The sequence below is a fragment of the Octopus bimaculoides genome, chromosome 7 (assembly GCF_046866305.1).
Source record: "Octopus bimaculoides isolate indiv1 chromosome 7, ASM4686630v1, whole genome shotgun sequence".
Taxonomy (NCBI): domain Eukaryota; kingdom Metazoa; phylum Mollusca; class Cephalopoda; order Octopoda; family Octopodidae; genus Octopus; species Octopus bimaculoides.
In genome coordinates this window covers 76,811,613-76,836,612 of record NC_142934.1, presented here as the reverse complement: position 1 = coordinate 76,836,612, position 25,000 = coordinate 76,811,613, and the positions used below count along the sequence as shown (strand labels likewise).

Sequence of the window (25,000 nt, the reverse complement as noted above, 5' to 3'; positions counted from 1 at the left end):
GTTCGCTCATCATGCATCATACAGGCTACCTTTTACTCAGGGCGAGAGGCCCTTTGTCATCAGCAGAGGTAGGAACTCTCTGAACTTTGCCCAGGCTATTCTTATTCTAGCAGCTACACTTTCAGAGCCGCTACTAATTTGGTCATCTAGGTAACGGAAGCAATCAACTACTTGTAGTTTTTTCCCCTGCAATGTGACGGAAGCTGTTCTCTGCACATTTTCAGCGTTTATTGCTCCTGAGCATTTGCCACACACAAAAACTATCTTCCCAGTTAGCCTTCCTTTGATATTGCTGCACCTCTTATGTGTCCATAGCTTACACTGGATACATCTTATGGAGTTTCTACCTACGCTTTTTCTACAGATCGAGCAGTACCATCTACCTCAAGGGATTTGTGGTTTGTCTGCCTTCCTACTTATTAAGACTTTTGATATATATATATATATATATATCCTCCCAGCAGTATACTGGATAGATACTATCCCTTAGTGGGTTGTACCCCCAACCCCTAACTCTCTCACGTTATATATATATATATATATATATATATATATATATATATATATATATATATATATATATATATATATATATATATATATATATATATATATATACATGAAGTCAAATATATGTCCGGTCATAAAGTGACCGATGGTCTCGCATCCATAAAGATTTTAGCTTTATAGACGACTCGTCAGACTCCAATGGCCGGGGGTATATAACTTCTCTTCAAACTGGAGTTTGAAAACCGGTAACGACCATTGGAATTTGACGAGTTATCTCTAAAGCTAAGCGCTTTATGGACGCGAAACCATTGATCACTCTATGACCGGACATATATTTAATTTCGTGTAAATACATTACTGTTCTAACTTTTAGAATATGCTTTTCTTTTTCGGATATATAATGTATTGACGATATACAAACACATACATACATACATACATACATACATATGTGTGTGTATGCATAAATTTGTATGCATGCCTCCATCTGTGTGTGTGTGTTTGTGTGTGTGTGTGCTTTTGGTGAGAGTTATGTTTCGCTACGTAAAATAAAGTTTCATTAATGCATGTATGAAGGGACTAAAATATTCCATCATAAAAGTATAAAAGAATGAAAGTATTCGATAATAATATTAAACCAATGGTCTAATCTATTGTTTATGTCTCCCGTTTTGTTGCTTCTTTGAACAAGCTCTTAATCTGACACGCCTCAATTGATTTAACTGCTGAGAATATAAGTTATATACTGGTGTCATATTCTTAAAGGCATTCGTCTCTAGTCGATTTAACGCTACTGAATTCTCTGCTAAACACCGTCTTTGAGAGGCTGTGTAGATCGTGATATATCTATCATATTTTAATCAATTCCAAATAAACATTAATGCTATTCAGCTTGACCAGCCTCCTTTAACGTTTATGGATTCACAGAGTAAATAATGTCTCACTCTCTCTCTCTATTTCTCTTTCTCTATCTATCTATAAATCTATTTTGCTCTATTTCCTGTTTCCTTCTTTTCTATTCGAACTACGAAGGCATGAAATTAAATGAAAGCTAAGTGGTTATAAACAATAGGACTGATTTAGCATACAGGACACTCATCTAAAGTAAATGTATACGAGTGGTTTATATACACATATGGTAGAGTCTCACGTATATAATATAGTGAATAGTGGGGAATCGATTAACTGTGGTTATCCTTGCAATTGTAGGATAAAAGCACCCTTAAGGAATGTTTTAAATCTAAAAACAAGCAAGGAAGATTATACAGATATCAGCTAATCTACTGGAGGATAAAGACAAACAAATAGTAGTACAGTTGGCTTTTAAACCGCGTTGCTGGACGTGTTTCGATCTTGTTGGATCTCATCAGCGAAGCATAGTCATCTCAGTTGGCAGGATGACGATTTGATTAGTATGTATACAGAAATAGAGGTTAAATAGGGTTGTACTGATTATAAATCTCTACAATAGAGCTGAAGGAAAAATACAACAGGGCACGTTCTGCATAAAATACACACACACACATGTATGCGTGGGGGGGGGGGCACATTCTCATTATGTGTAATGAGGTGAGTTGAAAAACTTCGATTAACTGACTTTATCCATGCAATTAAGAAATAAGTTTTCACTCCAGTGGTGGGAGGCAGTATGTGTGCATGTGCTTGTGTGTGTGTGTGTGTGTGTGTGTGTGCATTTATGTGCGTGCGCGCGTGTGTGCGAGCGTACGTGCGTGTGCGTGTGTTTGTGTGCGTGCATGTGTTTTAGTCTATAGCAACGAACAAGAGAGAATATACCTTTTCTTCTCCGAAGGTGAAGTTATATTTTCTTTCAGCTACTTCTTTCACGTTCTTCTCAAATTCGTCCCACTTCGCTCCATATTGAATGTAAAGCGATACTCGGAGTAAAGCTTCGAAAGCCTTCTTAGCAATGATATCCTGGCCGTCCGATCTTTTCCAGTCGTGGTTGCCAACGTATTCACCACTAAACAAAAACATGACTATGTCGATAAAGACATAACTACCGTCAATGTAACCCATATTGTAGGCTTCTAGTAGAAATTTCCTTTTCGTTTCTCCGGGAACTATTAAGAGAATTACTAGAAGAAAGGAAAATAAACACATATATATATATATATATATATATATATATATATATATATATATATATATATATATATATATATATATATATATATATATATAATATATGAGTATATGCATATGTATGTACATGTATGTACATACCTTCATCTACATGTATATATAGATGTATATCTGGGTACATGACGTTGCAAAAAAAACATGGACAAAATGATAAACAGGGTACAGAAAACACACAGGTCACATAGAGAACATTTCCTTCATCAGCTGCCACCATTATAACACTGGCGTTTCGAAGAGATAGGGCAGGACGCATCGTTAAAATGGCTCTTCCCACGGACACAAATTAAATTTGTTCCATGGAGGATAGTGGCGGACGGAAAACAAGACAGGAAAACGAAACGGTGAAATAAACAAACAAAAAAGGCTATACGGCCAGACGTGAAAAAGTATCGTGAACAATATAAAGACAATCTCATTACAGTACCGTAAAGTTTCAATGTAATATAATGATTTCTGATTTAATCACAAGGTCAGGAATTTTGAGGTGAGGCGTTAATGGCTAACGTCGGCTACCGTAATTAATTAGTACTTCATTTTATTGACCCTTTTTGTCTTTTAAAGAAAATCATTGAGTAGTATTAGTTTCAAATTTTGGCGCAAGGCTAGCAATTTGGAGAGGGGGTTAAGTCGATTATATCCACCCCCAGAGCTCAGCTGTTAATTATTTTATCGCTACCACGAAAGGATTAAAGGAAAATAGACTTCGGTGGAATTTGAACTCAGAACGTAAAAACGGACGATATTCTGTTGAACATCTTGCCCGGCGTGCTAACTGTTCTTATTTCTTTATTGCCTACAAGGGGCTAAACATAGAGGGGACAAACAAGGACAGACAAGGGGGTTAAGTCGATTACATCGACCTCAGTGTGTAACTGATACTTAATTTATCGACCCCGAAAGGATGAAAGGCAAAGTGAACTTCGGCGGAATTTGAACTCAAAGCGTAACGGCAAACGAAATACCGCTAAGCATTTCGCCCGGTGTGCTAACTGTTCTGCCAGCTCGCCGCCTTAGCTCAGTGAATAATACTGATTTCAATTTTATTTGTGTATGTGTGTGTGTGTGTGTGTGTAAAGCGGCGAGCTGGCAGACTCGTTAGTGCGTCAAGAAAAATGCTTAGCGGCATTTCGTCCGTCTTTACGTACTGAGTGCAAATTCCACCGAGGTCTACTTTACCTTTCATTCTTCCGCGGTCGTACCAAAATAAGTACCAGTTAAGCACTGGAGTTGATGTAATCGATTTACTCGCTTCCTCGATATTGATGGCCTTGTACCAAAATTTGAAATCAACATTGGTTTCAAATTTTGACGCAAGGTCAGCAATTTTGAAACTGGAGGTAAGTCGATTATATTGACCCCAATGCTCAACTAGTACTTATTTTATTAACCTCCACCCCAAAAAAAGATGGGAAGAATCTCAATCCCAGCGGAATTTGAACCCGCAACGTAAAGACGGACGAAATGCTGCAAGGCACTTTGCCGGGGGTGCTAACGATTCTGCCAGCTTGCTGACTTAAACCAGCAAATAATATTAGTGTTCAAATACTACTTGGGTCGACTTTATCTTTCATCCTTTCGGGGTGAATAAAATAAGTACTAGTAGAGAACTGAGGGTCAATCTAATCGACTTAACTCCAAACCCTCCCGAAATTGCCGGCCTTGTGCCAAAATTTGAAACCAATATTAGCCAGAGTGCGCGCTGCTTGAAAGACAGCACGGAATGATAAGGAGTTGAACACCCTTGATTATATATCTGTCGATGAAAGCTAACCTGAAGGCTAACAATAACAACAATAACAACAAAAATATTAAATGTGATTTCTTACTTCTTTATTGCCCAGAAGGGGCTAAATATAGAGGGGACAAACAAGGACAGATAGAGGGGTTAAGTCGATTACATCGACCCAGTGCGTAACTGGTACTTAATTTATCGACCCCGAAAGGATGAAAGGCAAAGTCGACCTCGGCGGAAATTGAACTCTGAATGTAACGGCAGACGAACTACTGCTAAGCATTTCGCCCGGCGTGCTAACGTTTCTGCTAGCTCACCGCCTTTGTGATTTCTAAATGTGATTTCTAGTATGGGTAGAAAGACCAAAAGAAACAAAAAAATTCTACGTAAACGTGTAGTCGCTTAAATTGGTTTTAATAGTTGACAGATACTTTATACAGTTCTATATTTAAGAGATGAGGAATTATTTACATTATTTACATTATTTACATTTGTCGGATAGTTGTCCTCATCTTGTTTGTTGTTAGCACAACGTTTCGGCTGATATACCCTCCAGCCTTCGTCAGGTGTCTTGGGGAAATTTCGAACCTGGGTTCTCATTCCTAACGATGTTACTATTATTATATTATTATTATTATTATTATTATTATTATTATTACTATTATTAATCAGGTCGCTGCCGTGAATCGAACTCGGAACCTTGGCGTAGTGGTTAAGAGCGCGGGCTACTAACCCCAAGGTTCCGAGTTCGATTCACGGCAGCGACCTGATTAATAATAGTAATAATAATAATAATAATAATATAATAATAGTAACATCGTTAGGAATGAGAACCCAGGTTCGAAATTTCCCCAAGACACCTGACGAAGGCTGGAGGGTATATCAGCCGAAACGTTGTGTTAACAACAAACAAGATGAGGACAAATATCCGACAAATGTAAATAATGTAAATAATGTAGATACTTTATGATATCGAGTCCAAAACAGATGAAATTAGAATGTAAAGGATATTAAATAACTGCTACAAGGAATTTTGTCTAACATTCTAAGACACTCGTGAGCAACCCACGGCCCGCAGTTCTTTTTGAATGACACGCCTGACGAAAAATTAGCTTGAATTTTTTAATAGCGCGGCCTATCTGGTGATGAGTCATGTTTCATGCAGCCATCTTCTCGAAAAAGGCTGCCAGTGCCTGCAAGAATTCTGCGAATCCTCATCATTGAAAATATTCATACGCACGTACACACAAACGGACGCGCGCGCACACACACACACACACACACACACACACACACACAAACACACACACACACACACACACACACACACACACACACACACACACACACACACACACACACACACACATACACACACAAATAAGGCGGCGAGCTAGCAGAAACGTTAGCACGCCGGGCGAAATGCTTAACGGTATTTCGTCTGCCGCTACGTTCTGAGTTCAAATTCCGCCGAGGTCGACTTTACCTTTCATCCTTTCGGGGTCGATTAAATAAGTATCAGTTACGCACTGGGGTCGATAGAATCGACTTAATCCGTCTGTCTGTCCTTGTCTATCGACTCTGTGTGTAGCCCCTTGTGGGTAGTAAAGAAATAACACACACACACACACACACACAAATACACACACATACATAGATACACAAATACACACAACATTAAATATTAACGAGAATTTTTTCTTTGTATTGCATTGATGGGCGAAAGCTTTTTCTACTTACTTCTGGATCTACTAGATGCTGACTGTAAATAATAACGTAAGCTAGTGTTAAAAATTCCGTTGAAAGAAATAACGTTCGGTTCGAAGCCAGACTTCACAAGACCGTCTTTCAAGCTGTTTCCCAACACATCCGAATTAGCGTCACTGACGTCATATATAAGTGAAATATTTTTCCAATGGTAATAGTGGAAGACACTGGAGAGCACTCGGCGGATTCTACACTGGCAAAACGACATCCGGGTCATCGTTGTATAAATGGTTTTGTTTTTGAACTTTCCGTTATCACCAAGACCTGAAAACAAAAGTAATAATAATCATTTCAAATTTTGGCCTAAAGCTAGCAATATCAGGAGATGGAGAAAATCGATTACATTGACGCCAGTACTCAACTGGTACTTATTTTATCGACCCCAAAAGGATGAAAGGCAAAGTCGACCTCGACGGAATTTGAACTCGGAATGTAGCGGCAAGCGAAATACTGCTAAGCATTTCGCTCGACGTGCTAACGATTCTGCCATATCGCGGCCTTAATAATAATAATGATAATAATAATAATAATAATAATAATAATAATAATAATAATGAGGAGGAGGAGGAGGAGGAGGAGGAGGAGGAGGAGAAGAAGAAGAAGAAGAAGAAGAAGAAGAAGAACAACAACAACAACAACAGCAACAACAACAACAAGATCATAAAGGAGCTAGAACCAACGGGGAGCTACAAATACCTAGGGGTATTTGAAGGCAATGGAATCAAACATTCGATGATTAGGGAAAAGATCAGAAAGGAATGTTATCGCAGAGTAAGGGCAATACCCAAGAGAGAGCTGAACGCAAGAAACAAGATCGAAGCGATCAATACTTTAGCCATACCGGTCGTGATTTAAGGTTTCAATATCATTAACTGGTCAATTACTGATATCTTGGCAGAAAAATACGAAAATTGTTGACAATGCATAGAATGCACCACCCTAAGGCAGATATAGAACGACTTTACCTGCCAAGAAAAGAAGGTGGCTGTGGACTTTTACAACTGGAATTAACAATGACTATCACAATTGGCCTAAACACCTACCTGAAAAACTTTGATGATTAGATGTTAAAACTTGTCTTAAAGCATGAAAACAAGAAAACATCATACTCAGTAATAAAACAGGCAAAGAAATATCTAAGTGAATTCCAAATACAACAATCCTAGAATTAGACCTGCTGGAATCCAACACAGCAAAAGTTAAGCGTCTGAAAACTCGTGCTAAAGCTGCTGCTTTAGATGTTCTTACTGATAAATGGCAAGAAAACCTTCTCAATGGCAAATACCCATAGAGAGCTAAAAATGTCGATGTTGACAAAACCCTTACCCATCAATGGTTAGTATCTTCTGGCTTAAAATCAGAGGCAGACGGGTTTATCATAGCAGCCCAAGATCAATGCCTACCTACAAGAAGCTTGCAGGCCAACATCTTAAAGAACGATAGTAGCCCAATATGTCGTGTATGTAAACAACAAAATGAAACCATCAATCATGATGTCTCCATGTGCAGTCTTCTTGCGCCTACAAAGTATCTCAACGGGCATAATAGAGCAACACAGTATATTCACTGGGTAATTTGCAAAGACTTGGACCTTCCTCATTATAAAAACTATTGGGAATACTCCTTTAGAACTTCACCGTTCAAACAGACAGGAAGATAGATGCAAATGGGCCAGATATTATATTGAAAGACTTCAGACAAAAATCATGCCTCCTCATCGATATGACTGTCCTAATCGATATAAATGTATCTGTCAAGACCTACCAAAAATTGAACAAATATAAAGATCTTGAAATAGAAATTGGCAAAATATGGAGCCTCAAGACTAAAACAATATCTGTTGTCATAGGTGCCCTAAGAATGATAGCAATAGGGGGTGATTGCTACCTAGCTCAGATACCAGGAAATCCAAAAATTGAAGAAATTCTAAAAATAGTGTTCATGAGAACTGCTCATATCCTATGTAAAATATTGTTTATGTAATCCCAAAAATATTTTAATCCGTAAACAATGTCAAAATACTTTCAGATGTACATAACAGCATATACCTTTTACTGTCATCTTAATATCAGACAATCATCTTATAATCAAATTACTTTTGAAACAAACTTCCAGTTTACTTTATGTTTTGACAGACATTCTCTAGAACAATACTCTGTGTAAAACCAAATATATGGCACCTTAGTCATAATACTAACTTGAACTTCTAACTTGTCTCATGAAGTCTCTGGGTGAGACTTGGAGTCAACTTGTATAAATACAAAGAAAAGCCAAACATATAATAATAATAATAATAATAATAATAATAATAATAATAATAATAATAATAATAATAATAATAATAATAATAATAATAATAATAATAATAATAATAATAATAATGCCCTGATGCAGTACCAGGCATTGGCTCTCATGGCTTCTGATCTTAACTGATTGGAAGTGTTATCATGTACATTGTTTTGTCTTGGTATAAAAGATGGGCTATAGCAAATATTCTGCTCAATACCAAAGATTTACTTGTTAGTTATTTGACTTTAACTAGTTGAGCATGTTCCTTAGTGGCTGACGATATGTGCATCTCTGATCACGAGCAGAAGTAGTGGGAGAGCATCATAGCCATGTGTTGAAAGGAATTCTTTGGGGTTTGGATAATTCACCTTTTGAAACATAGGTGTTACGTTCAACATCCTTAAACAACCCTTATTCAGAGACCTTTTGAGCAGGATAGTCTACTCGACCTGACTAACGGCTTAGTCAAAGACATAGAGAAGCCACTTGCTCTCTTTTTATTTGCTGGATCTGGGAAAAGGAACAGTACCACGACTTTTGCAACCCTCCAGGAACGGTGAGACAGAGGCCGTTAATGCTTTGCTTAAACTGTTACAAGTTAACACCTGCAACTAGGACATGAGAAGGAATGTGATTTTAGAGGAAGGAATGGGAATAATAGTAGCGTGGGTTTGGAAGTGGAAACAATAAGGCTGACTAGAGGTGGAAAGACAAGAGAGATGGGAGCGCTTAAATGGAAGAGGCACAAGACAGAGCCATCAAAGCATTGGTAGAATAGAAAGAATACAGAGAATAATAGATAGAGAGAGGAGACAGCACACCTACAGGCTAGAGTTGCAGCGTGACTGTGACTGATAACAGGGTTTGAATCAATATGATGGTAATTAGCTTTGTAACTTAATTTGGTCGTTGGGTCAACACTCAGCTTCCATTCTTCATGTAGTAATTCAATGGTGTGCTCTCGTATTGTCTCCCACCAAGTACTTATATTTGAACTTAATATTGCTCGATCACAAAACCCTCATTACTACCTGATGTACCAACGAGGGATCCTCTACGTAGTCGCTCGACCTGTTAGAAATTGCAAACAAATTCTCCCTAATCACAACTCCACTGTCTTAAAAAAAGAAGTAGGACATAACGTAGTGCTAGAGATACATAAAAATGGGATGGCCACGATTGGAGTACCTTTGATCATAGATGTACTCAATCGAGGCTAACTAGGATTTAACAATAGCATATCATCCTATGGAGCTTTCATTGAACTAACTTTGAAACGGGTGTTAAATGTTATGTATCTTTGTTATGAACATATCGCAACGCTGGCCTCAATGAAAATACTTACCATTTGCAATCTATGTTTTAATAGATAACGAACAAGCAATAAATCGGGTTAAATCACCATTATATGCAGCAGAAGCATTGTGAATGTATCGAGTGCTTATTGAAAATTTTCAAGTGCGCTTTCGGAAAATAAATGTACATTGCCGAGTTATGTAGTAAACAAGTGTGTCCAATTGTGAGAGTAGGGTTCTAGCAAACAGAATCCACGAAGCTGTTACTAATCTCGAAGGAAAGATGTTTACATCCATCTTATGTCACTAATACTCCAAATTATCCTCTCAAAAATATATATCGTTTATCTTCTATGTTCTACAGGAAAAAACAATGAATGAGGCAGGCCAGTATATCCTACCGAGAGATACAATGACGTCCTCGCAAGCTAACTCCGGACGCACCACTAATAAAAAGAAATAAAATAGCAACTTACCTGTAATTAATGGAATATCCCAATACGATGCCATGAGGCTGGTCGGTTCGACAGCATATGTGCAAGCAGGACCAATGAATGCTACGATTTTATCATGGTAGAACAACTCGGCTGCCATGCCTAGATAATGAAATTTAAAAAGGAAAATTATATATTAAATAGCTGTTTTCATGACACGTACAGATACGTGTGTATTTTCACACATATAAATACATATACACTCAAATACATATTCACAAATACATACACACTGAAAACCCCAACACATATATATTAACTCATAAAATCGAATACAAACACACGGACGCATTACACATCAAGATAACATCTATACTGAAAATAGTAGCAAATTCTCCCTCTAATTACATTTCATTATCTCGAAAGAGAGAACATATAGGATAACGGATTTCTGGACACACTTAAAAAATATTGAATGATCCTAGTTGAACTGTCCTGAGGACTGACCTGGTGTTAAACAACAACAACAGTGGGTTTTCGTTGAAACAATGACATAGAAGCACTTGATATGCGCTTGTGGTGGATGGATGGATACTGACTAAAAGGGTTTACGAGACTCTATGAAGATATAGGGATACAACTAAATTAGTGCATATCAAAGAGGGAATACTATTGTGACTAGACTAACAAAAGATACTGAAGGACAAATTGAAAGGAAATAATGTCTCAGAATGCCAACCAATTATATGTGTACCAATTATGTGAAAACTCCTAACAGGGATAATTGTAGAAGAGATATATTAACAGCCATTTGAGAAACATCTAATTCCTGATGAACAGAAAACCTTTTGTATAAAAAACAGAGGAACAAAAAAGCAATTAATGCTCAACAAAATAGTTTTGAGAATTTGCAGACGATTTTAAAATGCATGGATTGCGTGGAATGATTATAGAAAAGTATACGATTTAATCTCACAGTCGTGGATCAAGCGATGCCTATAATTCTTTGAGGTGTCAGAAAACATTGAGTACATACTAGTTAGAATATGCAATACGAGACTAGGGAATAGAGTTGACATCAGGAGAGGAAAGATTAAAAATTGTATAGATCAGAAAAAGATTCTTTCATGGAGACAGCATTTCTTCCGTCTAGTAAAGATGGGATCAGTAACAAAGGAATCGGTAATCGCACTGATCCCTTTTTCGATTATACTAAATAAAGCTTAAGAAGGGTACTCGTTGAGAGAGAATAGGGGAACTACTTTCTGTTTATGATTTAAAGCTCTGTAGCAAAGGCAGGAGTCAAATGGATTCCTTGATACAAAATGTAAGAATATTTAGTAAGAATATTGGGATGACTTTTGGAATCGAAAAATGTGTAATGATAAAGATGAAGCGAGGAATAAAAAGTGCTGGAAGAAATTTACCTAATGTTGAGTATATTAAACTATTAGACGCGGAAGAAACATATAAATATCTGGTGAGCTAGTAGAAACGTTAGAATGCCGGGCAAAATGCTTAGCATTATTCTGGCTGCATTTATTAAGACGGTGAGATGGCAGAATCATTAGCACGCCGGGTGAAATGCTTAGCGGTACTTCGTCTACCGCTACGTTCTGAGTTCAAATTCCGCCGAGGTCGACTTTGCCTTTCATCCTTTCGGGGTCGATTAAATAAGTACCAGTTACGCACTGGGGTCGATGTCATCGACTTAATCCCTTTGTCTGTCCTTGTTTGTCCCCTCTATGTCTAGCCCCTAATGGTCAATAAAGAAATAAGAAACATAAATATCTGGGAATTTTAGAAAGCGACAAAATCAAAAGAAATAAAAATGAAGGAAACCCTCAGTTGTTGTTGTTGTTTGTGATGGTGGTGGTGGTGCTGCTGTTGCTGCTGTCACGGCTTTTTTGGGGGTTTTTTCACTTTTGTTTTCGTCGTCATTGTTGTTGCTGACGTTGCAATTTATTGCAGCAACGGTGGAGCGGAAGATGGCGACGAAAGTAGAGGTGTTACTATCACTGTCCATCTTTGCGTTTTTTGTTGCCATTGCTGCTGTTAATTTGTTGCCGCCATCGCCGCTACGTGTTACAGTGATGGCGGAGGTGCTGCTGTTGCTGCTGTTTTGGTTTGTGGCCATTAAGACGGAGAAGGCGGCATCAAGACTGCCACTCCAAATGCCATACTTTGATATTTTTTCTAAGATGGGTAAATTACAGAAAAAATAATAATAATTCCGTCCCAAAACTGAAACGGAAGGGCCAAAACTAAACGGAATTGGCCAGTTCTTTGGGATCCTGGTGAGTTTAACAACAAAATAGAATGGAACTTTTAGCAGTAGACGTTTTAAAATATAGCTGATATGTATCAAAATTTAAGAACGATCCGAAAGGGGCTTCTTACCAATACAAAATCAAAATAATAATAATAACAATAATTAGGAGGAGGAGGAGCAGGAGGGGAGGAGAAGAAGAAGAAGAAGAAGAAGAAGAAGAAGAAGAAGAAGAACAACAACAACAACAACAACAACAACAATAACAGCAGTACTTTATTAGCTACAGTTTTGCCAAAAAGAGCGAGAGCGTTACGATACGATACAATGCAGGCGTACCATTTAAAAAAAAGATGCGTGTAAGCATGAGAAATAATACAAAAAGAAAAAACAAAAGAGTACAAAGAAAAATTCTCCCAAAAGAGATCTCCGCTGGATATACGTGAAAGCACCATGAAAAAACCACGGTCACCCTGACCACAAAGACAAGTGCGTTTCTCCCCAGCTATTCTCCTCCAATCTATAGACATATGCTCTGAGCAGTCCGTTCACTTGGATCGTGCTTGTCACTCTCATCGACCTTTCAACATAATAATATGATGGGGAGGTGATGGATGCTTTTGTTTCTTGTTGACAATTCAATAACATTAGAGTAATCATTATTGTGTTGTGTGTGTTTTGTGTGCTTCAGTTTTTACATTTTACACGTTAATTTGTATAACATCAATAAAAGTCACGTCTGCCATTATTGTTTTTACTGACAATATAAATCATTGTTGAGCCGCTGCTTGTTCTTGATTTCTTTGTACTGTGATAGTCTTCAATGTGTTGCATCTGTTTTTTGTTTTGTTTTGTTTTGCTTTGTTTTCCTTTTCTTCCTAACAAATATTGGGAAAAGACAACAAATATTATGAAAAAAATTATGAACCTATAAAATTACGATAAAAAATCATTGACAATGACATGAAACGGGGAAAAGAAAATAAGAGGAAGGAAAAATAATAATAATAATATGAATAATCCTCTCCGCTGTGGGCACAAGAGCCGAAATAAGAATCAAGTGTGTGTGTGTGTGTGTGTGTAAAAGTCGGGATGCGTAGAATTCATTTACTCAACTGAAAAATGCATTAAATACTACAAAACGTACACGTGGAACAGACACAGAAGGACCGTAATTCTTCATCAGTTATCGACCGAAAACTTCTAATACCTAGTTTCGTGCCTTTAATGATAATACTGGGAATTTCGTATATCGGCGACACCCACAAGATTTGCGTAGAATTAGGGCTTGAGCAAACAAGGCAATACAGGGTGGACGTACGAAAGTAAGCAAATGTAGTTTGAAACGATAGACGAAGACAATAACTAAAGCCTTTCGGTCAAATACGAGAATGATGGGTAACGCCTGGAAGAAATCCTCAAATGGATATAAAATAATGGAATTTATAAGAGAAGAGAGAAAGTTGACCGGCATGCTAGGTGTCCGGTGACGAAAGGGCAGAGATGAGAAAACTAGTCACGGGTCATGTGTGGGCAGTAGATAGAAGGAAAGGAGGATGAGAGAGAGAGAGAGAGAGCAAACAGAGGGAAGGGAGATAGTCTACAATTAAGTGTGAGAAGACGAGAAAGCGGGAAAGAGGAAGTAAGAATGCTAGAAAAGGCATATTAGGATGAAAGAGAAAGAGGATCGCAAAAAATATATATAAAAACTTACTCTTTCTTTCTTTCTCTCTCGTCCTAATATTCCTTTTCTAGCATCCCTACTTCATCTCTCCCTTTCTTTTGTCTTCTCACAATTGTAGACTTTTTCCTTCATTCCCCTGTTCTATCTCTCTCTCTCTCTCTCTCTCTCTCACTCTCACATTGTCTCTCTCTCTCTCTCTCTCACTCTCACATTCTCTCTCTCTCTCTCTTTCTCTCCCTCTCTCTCTCTATCTCTCTCTCTCTCTCTCTCTCTCTCGCTCTCATCCTCCTTTCCTTCTATCTACTGCCCACACGTGACCCGTGACTAATATTCTCATTTCTGCCTTTTCGCCACCGGACACCTAGCGTGCCGGTCATCTTTTTCTCTTCTTTTACTAATTCTGGGTTTTTTTTATATCCATTTGAGGATTTCGTTCCAGGCGTTCGAAACGCGGAGTAGATGGAACAGGGACAACTGAAGAAGGGAAATATTCTTTATGTTGCATGTCTCGTTTCTCTGGTTTTTTCGTTGTTCGAAAAAAACTTCGTTTTCTGTTTTCGTCTTTATGTTTTCGTTTCTCATTGTGTTTAACGTTTTTTTGTGATATCCTGTACCCATATATACATGTATGTATACATAGAGATGTAGGTATGTACATATATGCATGGATATATGCATATATTTATATATTATTTAAATTATATTGTAACTCGCAGAGTAAACTCCACCAACCCATTCCTATTTAGCTGAAATAGAGGCTCGTTTGTTGAATCCTAACTGAAGTAAATACTTAATGTAAACAAAAAATTATTATACCTGAAGGTAACCGAAGTAATGCTGATTGGAAGTTAATCTGCTTTATCTACTAATCTTTAGGGAAATTATTGTTAACGTGGTTTATACAGATGGCATTAAAAAGCTAACTATAATTTTAAAAATAAGTGTTATGAATAAATAACGATATTAATCAATGTGACCAATACTATTTCCATGTTTCCGTCGAGTACGGGAGATAACTCCAGAACATTTTGGTAGTATTCTGACTTTTTTGGCGAATCATATCTTTTATCGTACATGCCGAGATAGCGATAAAAAAATTGTCAGGTATATGTACAAGATTTTACATTTTTTGGAGGTTTGCGAAATTAGATTTGTTTAGCAATTAAATCATTCTGATACACCACACCATTTGCAAGAAAAATTATAGGGAAGCTACTTTTCAATATAATGTGGGGATAGTTAGGTTCTTCTATTAAGACCTGGTAACATCAGAGCATCAATCTAACTTTTCTTCTACTTCTAGTTCTCAAGTTCTACAGCGCTTATGCTCATTATGCCGTTTAATTTATACGGTTCTATCTACAGCTCAGTTAACAACTCGATCTGTTGTTCAATATACGGTTAAATTTACGTTTAATTTATTATTTAATCTAGGTCCAATTCACTCCTCGATCTAATATGCATTCTTCTACTTACTCTGCATCTAAACTTGCCAGTCGATCGATCTACCGTTTGGTTTATCTTTTAATTTACTGAGCCTGAGAAGCGTATAATATTTACAGATCTCATTTCATTTCCTTTGGAAACCTCAAGTTTTGTATACCTCTGAAGAGAGCTACAGGAAGTTACTCTAATGTATCCTCTCTAGAGATATAATGCTATCATATAAAGCAAAGGATGTCCGGAACTAGGTATTTCTCCTCATATCGAATTATAGCAGTTTTATTTCACTTTTCAATCAACAGGATTGACCGTAGACAAACTATAAAAAAAAACTAAAAGTAATTAGTAAAAATAAGCTAGTGAAGAATCCTAATGACTAAAACAGTGGCGAGATAAAACGGAATAAAAACAATACTAATGTCTGTTGTCACTTCGAAGTTTAAACGTTCTCTCCCAAGCATTCAATCGTGGTACTCCGTCGGTTACGGCGACGAGGGTTCCAGTTGATCCGATCAACGGAACAGCCTGCTCGTGAAATTAACGTGCAAGTGTCTGAGCACTCCACAGACAGTTGTTCCTTTAACGTAGTTCTTGGGAAGATTCAGCGTGACACAGTGTGTGACAAGGCTGACCCTTTGAAATACAGAAAGAAAGAGTACAGCAGGATTAGCCACCACCCCCTGCCGGAGCCTCGTGAAGCTTTAGGTGCTTTCACTCAATAAACATTCGCAACGCCCGGTCTCGGAATCGAAACTGCGATCCCACGACCGCGATTCCGCTGCCCTAACCACTGGGCCATTGCACCTCCATAATCATTCAGTATAGCAAAAATGGATATGTAATCATTGCAGTAACTTAATCCCAGCTGTAATACATAACTAATTGTTTCTACAATGTGTTATATCGACTTCTACTCAACACCACGAGGATATAGGACACGATAATAGAGGGGGAAAATGGACGTTAGTTTCTGACACTATTTATGAGCGGAGAAGGCTGTCATTGAAATACATTAAGTACAATGTCAACTCATAAGAAACTCATTTCCATTAATCAAAATATCCATTCTATTTGCATATTGTAATACATAACTGCCTGAACACAGGAAGTAACAATGAGAGGTGATCATGGGCCAAATAAATCCCATAGAAACCAGCATAGCTGCTATTCTTCATGTCGAGTGATGGGCGAATGATCGCAGATTCGAGTCCAGCTATCAGTGATGTGCTGACTTCCTTGAGAAAGACCCTTTACCTCCCATTTTTCAGTTCATCGAACTGTGTGTGTGTTTTTGGAATTGCGTGCACTGGTTTTTGGAATTGCTACATTTTTCTACTGTTATTCAATACACCGTATAATGGTTTCAAATTCTGGCACAATGCCAGCAATTCTACTTGAAGTTGCGATGTATTTTTGTATGATGATGACAAAAATTACACTCATTTTCCTAAAAATTAGTAATAAAGAAGTTACAAGTTATGTCATGTTAGCCACTCGAAAACCTCCAGATATATCGTGTCTGTTGGCCTCCATTGAAAATCGGCACACACGAAATCTTTAAGTGGTCTCTCGACCTGCCAGAAATAGCAGCCAAATCTTCCCTAAACTACACCACAACATTTAAAAAGGCAAAAAAAGATGAAACATTGTGCCACAACACGTTTATTCCCTCGCTTGGGTCAGAACCAGGCGCTTTCCACTTGTGACGTGTTAATAACATTTAAATTAAAGTCAAATCAGTATTGGTTTATTTACGTCCTTGTAACTTAGCTGTTTGACATTCGAGACCTATAGAATAAGTGCTAGACTTTAAAAAAATGATAATAAGTACTGCAGTTCAAATTACACCTCCGATATCTGGTTTTCTTGTGACAGGAAATGAAGCCTTCAGGATACGACAAATGAGAGTAGGCCTTCAATTTCAGACAGTTAGACACATCGATTGGAACAACGTTTCGGTCACATCAATATGCAGGTTGGTCCTAATAAATCTGAGCTATGGGCAAAGCAATCTAGCTATGGTCACCCCACCTTTTCAGATATAGTTTCTCTTTTGTTTTTGTTTTTTTGTTTTTTGTTTTTTTGGTGGGGTTGTATAATACAGTACGATATGATTTGAAATAGATTTGGCAGCTATTTCCAGTACGTTAATCGACCGCATTGAGACTCCTATTTTGACTCGAGATCCCTCATTAGTTCATAGACTGGGGAGTAAATGGAAATAGTAAAAACGCAAGATATGAGAGTCTGTTTAAAATATTTATTTTGTTTCATCTGCCAGTTTGACTTTATTAAAACACAATACAAGCGTAAGAAACTACAAAGGGAAAACTAGGAAAAATAACACATTAGGTTGAAATGTCGTTTTGAACGAAGGACCTGGCAGTATGACCACATTTAATGAAAATTATTTTGTGATCACTATCATCATCATCTTCATTTTCATTTACATCATCACCATTGATCGACTACAGCTTCCTCTTGAGTTGGACACGATAACGAACTCGTCTTATTCCCTCGTCAGGGAATTAAATTTATCAACAGTTACACCACTACTGTCCTCCAACAGGGTTTTCGCCGTGGTTCCGGAAGAACGCTACAGTTCACCTTCCCATGGGTCAGTTTCAAAAGGATTGTTTTTTTGGCAGATAATTCTGAGAGTCTCGGAAAGTTTATAGTAAGTTACATCCATCTTCTGTTTGTGGGTTAAAAATGGTGATCACCATAAAGATGTTCATTGGTCACCTTCTGTATCCAGCTGATTAATGAACCATGTGGTGTATTGGCGTATAGTACCCATCAACGTTGGACTTAATGAGGGTCCAACTTTCACACCCACAAAGGAAGATAACAAAAGGACGTCATTGGTAAGGTCTTTATCAACCAGTGCCATCGATTCAAACCACTTGAAATATTTGGTGTAAAGGTGAAGGCTAACTCCTCGCGATTTCCAGCAGTTTGCCGAAGAGCGTAGCTCAAAAACCATGGTAAAAATGAAGGATACCAACATGTCACTTTGTAAGGCTTCATTTCGCAGCTCAACCATTTCAATTTCCTTGTACGGTGAGATCACTCATGTTACAAGGCCTGACACGCATGCCTTGAAGATCTTGCTCACACTTCCACGATGAATTAAATCAACGTTTTCTTGAAATTGATAAATGTAAGAGAACAGGCAGAAGTTGTCCTTCTTATCTCTTGTATCATTCTAGGAAAAGCCAAGATCAGCACATCTGCTGTCTAGTTCTCACAGAAAGCATTTTAGTTATATTTCAGTTAGGGATCAAAAGCTACTTTTCTCTGGTTGAGGATATCCGAATATAGATCTTTACTGATTGCCAGGTCAGAGTGGTGCTATGGTGGTTGGTCTTTACAAGTGAACTAAAGTTTCTAAAGGAAACAATGCTTTGTTTTGTTGTCCGTCATCAATGATATGTTCCAGATGTTTAATAAGATGTCATCCAGGTCACTATTTCTGAACCCCGAAGATGGGATCCCATCTGGTCCAGCATTCTTTTTCTGAAAGATCTCTCGAACTTCTTCAACTCAACCATGGGGACCTAGCCTTTTGATATAATTATTATAAGCTGATGCGTGGGTGAAGGAGGCGTTCAGTGTCACAAACAAGAGAAACAGAAATCAGTATGGAAAAATAAAGCATACATATACTTTTTATGTTTATTTTGCACTAAAGCTACACAAGTAAGTCGAGTGTGTTGCACTTACTAAAAGTGTGAAGGTGCAACGCGCAAAACTCTCAGTTCTAGAGTCACTTATGAGGCATATTCAAATGTGTGTGTGTGTGTGTGTGTGTGTGTGTGTGTGTGTGTGTGTGCGTGAGGGAGAGAGAGACAGAGAGAAGGATGCGAGGGAAGGCGGGAAGGGAATAGTGGAGATGGAGTGAAAAAAGTGTCTCAATAATGGCACATAAAGTATTTTCCATTATTATATCTTTATTTTGAAATTTAACATAAGAATCGATATTTTCGCTTCCTGTAACTAATACTACATTCTTTCCTTGCTCGTACGTACGTATATATGTATGTATGTATGTATGTATGTATATATATATATATATACATATATATATATATATATATATATATATATATATATATATATATATATATATATATATATATATATATATATATATATATATATGCTAGCAAACGCACCCGTCCTTTGGACGGTTTAAGTTGCTTTGGTGGTATTTTTTTCACCAAATAATTGAACTACCGCGAAGTTTTATGAGTAGCACGGTAATCTATGTTTCCGATTAACCTAGGAACAGAAAACCAAATTGAAGGCTGGTTATTGTGGAGGTCGTTGCACTTTAATGATCATAGAACATATAAGTTTGCAAGCGATGCAAAGTAGAGCTTCTGAAGTATTTGGGGAGTAGATTACGGATAATGACTACAAAGTATAGTTGTTTTACATGAAAGCGAAATTTCTTGTCAGAAACAGCCACATAAATGGTATAAGGAAATTGAAGGAAGACGTTGAAACTTTTCCTCTACGAGTTTATTTTATTCAACAGCAAATGGAGCTATTTTTCGGAGAAAAGAATGATTGATACGTTCAAAAATAGCAATATACCTACTTGAAAAAGTAGAGTTAAAGGAATGTATTTGCTACGTGCTTACAGTGTACGACCACTCTGAAATTGACTTCAGGTAACGAAAAATTAAGACATGAAGAGTTTAACTTCAGTTCACGTATACTGCTTTGAATCTTTAGCAGTTTTCAATGAAAAGATGTCGCGTTCTAAATATCATAATGGATGGATAAATAAGCATTCTCAAAGTGAAACAAGCCATATATATATATATATATATATATATATATATGATCATAAGATTTTGGTTTCGATTGCTGGACCGAGCGATGCATTGTTTTCTTGAGCAAAACATTTCACATTGCCCCATCTTACTCATCTGGCAAGAATGAGTAATCCTACAATGGACCTGCGCCTTATGTGGGCAAGAAATAAATATATTCGCCATAGAATCGGAAAACCAGCTTTATTAACCTGTGTCTCGGGAAGGATCTTTTATATATATATAGGTGTAGGAGTGGCTGTGCGGTAAGTAGCTTGCTTACCAACCATATGGTTCCGGGTTCAGTCCCACTGCGTGGCACCTTGGGCAAGTGTCTTCTACTATAGCCTCGGGCCGACCAAAGAAGCCCGTCGTATATATGTATATATATATATATGTATGTGTGTGTATATGTCTGTGTGTCTGTGTTTGTCTCCCAACATCGCTTGACAACCGATGTTGGTGTGTTTACGACCCGTAACTTAGCGGTTCGGCAAAAGAGACCGATAGAATAAGTACTAGGCTGCCAAAGAATAAGTCCTGGGGTCGATTTGCTCGACTAAATGTGGTGCTCCAGCATGGCCGCGGTCAAATGACTGAAACAAGTAAAATAGTAAAAGAGTATGTATATGTATATATATATATATATATATATATATATATATATATATATACACACACACACACACACACACACACACACACATTACACTGAGGGAAAGACAGGTTGACAAACAGACAAAAAGAAGAGGAAGTTCCAACTGAAGCAAAAATATAAAATGAAAGATCCAGACTGAAGTACATGTTCCTGCTCACCTACTGTTCTCCTTTTTCTATTTGTATCTCCAGCAACATATCCTAAGAAAACAAACATGAAACGATCTCCTTATCAGTTCAGTTCAGTTTGCTTAAGGCATATAATTTCTGTATACAGACTTCATCAATTGAAACAGCACAGTAAGCTAAGGCTACAGAAATAACCAAGGAAATAACACAAAAGACTTACACAAAGCCAAAGATAAATATCTCATCTCCGTTAAATCCAATATTGAATGTACAGCTTTAGCAGCATTTAATGGACCTTCTACGCGACCTGTCTATATGTTAGAAATAGCAACCAAAGCCTCACTGAAATCCTGTTCTAATAACGTTTTTTTTTTTAATCAAAATGAAGATACTGGCGTAGCTGTGTGGTTAAGAAGCTTGCTTTGCAACCACGTGATTTCGGATTCTGTCCCACGGTGCGGCACCTTGGGCAATCGTCTTCTACTATAGCTTTGTGAGTGATCTTGCTAGACGGAGACTGTACGGAAATCAGTCATATTTATATACGTGTGTAAGCGTGTGTTTGTCTCACTCGCTCACCACTTGACAAGCGGTTTTGGTTTGTTTAGGTCTCTCTAACTTAGCGGTTCGGCAAAAACAACCGATAGAATAAGTGTTATACTTTAAAAATAATAATTAGCTTTGATATCGATGATTTTTTTTCAACTAAAGCCCTTCAATGCGGTGCTTCAGCATAACCGCAGTCAAATGACTGAAATAAGTAACAGATAAAAAAGATTCTGTCCTAGACATAGTACATCAGGGTGAAGGTGGGATGTATAGCATGGTAGCAGCTAGAATACCTTTGATCATTAGTACATAGTATCGACCCCAGCAACTGACTAGTCATTTATTTTATTTTATTGACCCCCGGAAAAATGAAAAGCGAAGAAGTTGTCATCGATGGATTTAATCTCAGAACGTGCACGTTAATACCTGTGTGCATATATGTGTGTATATGTGTGTGTATATATGTGTTTGCTTGCAATGTTTCGCACGAACGAAACATTTTGCTTAACATACGTGATGAAATTGATATCAGTTGTTATAGCTTTAAGCTTGAAATTAATTATTTGTTTCTAATGACTACAGACCGGGGATTTTACAAACGTAACGGCGTTGTAAGTAAAGTGAGATGTCTCCACATGGGGATTTGAAATTGTATCACGGACTGCCGCTCTACTTTCAAATACATCACCTCTTCATAGGCTACAAAAACACTATACCTACATCATACCACGCTACAATATACCACATCCCACTGCACAGCAAAAACACTGCGCCTGTACCGCATTCCACGAGAAAGAGGGTGTCTCTGGGTAGTCGGTCAACCTTTTAGAAATAGCAACCGAATTCCCTCAAATCAAACCCTATTATTATCTTCAAAAAGGAAAGGACACATTAGCCTGTGTAGTTCTGGATAGCTCTAAAATTACTGGATAGTCAAAGCTGGAATACTGCTTGATCATACGCTTAGTTAAGCAACAACAACTCTCACACTACACCACATCATACCATTCTGTAAGTTGCCATTGTGCGACTAAAGATCAAACCCACCACACTGTATTCCGTATTTAATTAATTATAATTAATTAGAATTTCTGCGTTGTCTAACTTCCCTTTTAAAACCAGAATCAGTTTAACATCATTCTATTTAAAACCCTTAATAAAAGAATGTAACCCGTGTATGATTATATTAAATATGTTTTGCAAACAACTTGCACATGCAAGTGATACCAATCGAAAGCTTCGCATACCGGAAGCCAACAAGTGTATGGGATCATCAGGAGAGAATGCGCACCGTTTGGGACAGCATCATTGCACACCGGTCCCCCTCACTGACATGAGGCCCCGCTTGCTAAATCAACTGGTTATCAACTATAGCTCAATATTCTTCTAGACATCGCTCATCGTCTCTTTCTAACCAAATTTAGTGGCTAGCTTTTTCCACTGTAGTTTGGATATCGTTCGTGGTGATATTTACTTTACGATGAGTTAGGCCTATCGATAACAACAGTCGCTTCACACTGTCCAACGAATCCTCTAAACCCGACTTCGATTGGAAAATGCTCGGTTTCTTCACATTCCTCGAGGAGGCCTGATCCTCCTGCTTGGTCCACACTTTCCTTTCGCTAATCAGATATCATCCATCACTCCAAATAATTCCTTTCCTGTATCGTATATTGAGCTTGTTAACTTTCCCAGTTTCTCCACTGTAGATCGTCACTTGATAAAGAGCTTGGCATACTTTGTTCTCAAACTCTTCATATCTTCCTTTCTCATTAGCAGCCGGTCACAGAACCCTCGGTTTCCTTCGAATTCTATTTGATGCACTAGTCTCATAACCTGCAGTTTCCTGTCGGGAAGAAGTCTTTGCTGTAGCATTTATCGATCTGCTGTGGCTTGAGCCCGGGGATGATTTACCACGTGTTTCACGATCAGATGATCCACACTGCTCTGTCCTCTTCCTACAAGTCTCTCCCTGATGAATCTTCAAGCCTCTCTCGGTTGCAAAGGTCCTACAGTACAGCTTGCATCCAAAGTTGTTTGCATTTCGTTCGTTGTTCGAAAGCTCATTTCCGTGTTAACTGGGTTTGGTTGATTCTCGACCCCACCCTCTCGGTCAATCATGGGGCTCTCATTCTCATCGGTAGTTGTTACATGTTACAGAGGCGAGGATTGAAAGTCCGCAGCCTCCACCAGTCTTTCCTGGTGTCGATAGTCTTTCCCGTTGTCAGCTCGTCTTTCGAGCAGTCCTCTTGTCTTTCCAAGATACCTAACCGTCTTCCGGTATGTCAATGGTTACCTACCACAAGATCTTAGATGTTTTGAAAACAACTTGCACATGCATATGCTACCTGTTGAAAACTCCTCATACGGGAAGTTAGCAAGTGTATGGGGTCATCAAGAGAGAATGCGCGCCGTTTCGAGACCTACCTCTCGACGGCATCATTGCGCACCGCTGCATACACACACACCTTTACATGAGGCCTCGCTTGCTAGATCAAGCGGTTATCAAAAATAGCTCAATATTCTTCTAGCCATCGCAAATCATCTCTTTTTAACCAAATTCAGTGGCTAGCCTTTTCCACAAGGGTTTGGATATCGTTCATGGTGGTGCTTGCTATACGATGAGTTATCCCTAATGATAACAACAGTCGTCTCACACTGTGTCAACGAATCCTCTACATCCGACTTCGATTGGAAAATAACTAAAACTCACAACAGCTGAGAATGTTGATTCGTATAAATATACTCCATTAAACAGTAGAATAGTTGTTATTGTTACTCCAGATAATGCTGGGTATTCTGGTTTCTTATGCACCCAAAAAGCACCCAAAAGCACCCAAAATTATGTTTTCAAAATTCAAGTTCAGCCTTCAAAGAAAATTATTTAACTGTTCGATTATTACAGTGAGTAGCATTTGGTCTAAATGTAATCCACAATTGTCTACATCTGGCAGAAAATATTTGCAAAACTATTTCTCTATCATTACCAAATGCTTCGCTAGGATCTGTTTAATCAAATTAAAAGTCAAAATATTTTCACAGACAAAATCATCACTAAATGAAAACATTTCAAATTTACCATGCGTTACCATACGTTTTTTTTTTTTTCCTAAACGCATCAATTTCATCTTACAAATTGAAAATATTTGTGACATATGCGTTCCATTGAGCTTCTTAGATATGCCTGACAAATAGTATAATTTAGAAATAAATACATTTCTCGTGATGACTTCTGCGAAATCTGAGTTCTTTTCCA

General features: G+C 37.8%; 1 protein-coding gene across 1 annotated transcript in view; it reads right to left on the bottom strand.

The window, feature by feature from the left end:
* Positions 1-25,000, bottom strand: part of LOC106878135 (atrial natriuretic peptide receptor 1) — a 244,214-nt gene that overhangs the window by 213,790 nt on the left and 5,424 nt on the right. Inside the window, exons 2-4 of the mRNA XM_089355548.1 lie at positions 10,233-10,352; positions 6,146-6,436; positions 2,305-2,606 (exon numbers count right to left, since the gene is read on the bottom strand). Of these exons, the coding sequence (XP_089211674.1) occupies positions 2,305-2,606; positions 6,146-6,436; positions 10,233-10,352 (713 nt within the window). The remainder of the gene's footprint in view (positions 1-2,304; positions 2,607-6,145; positions 6,437-10,232; positions 10,353-25,000) is intronic.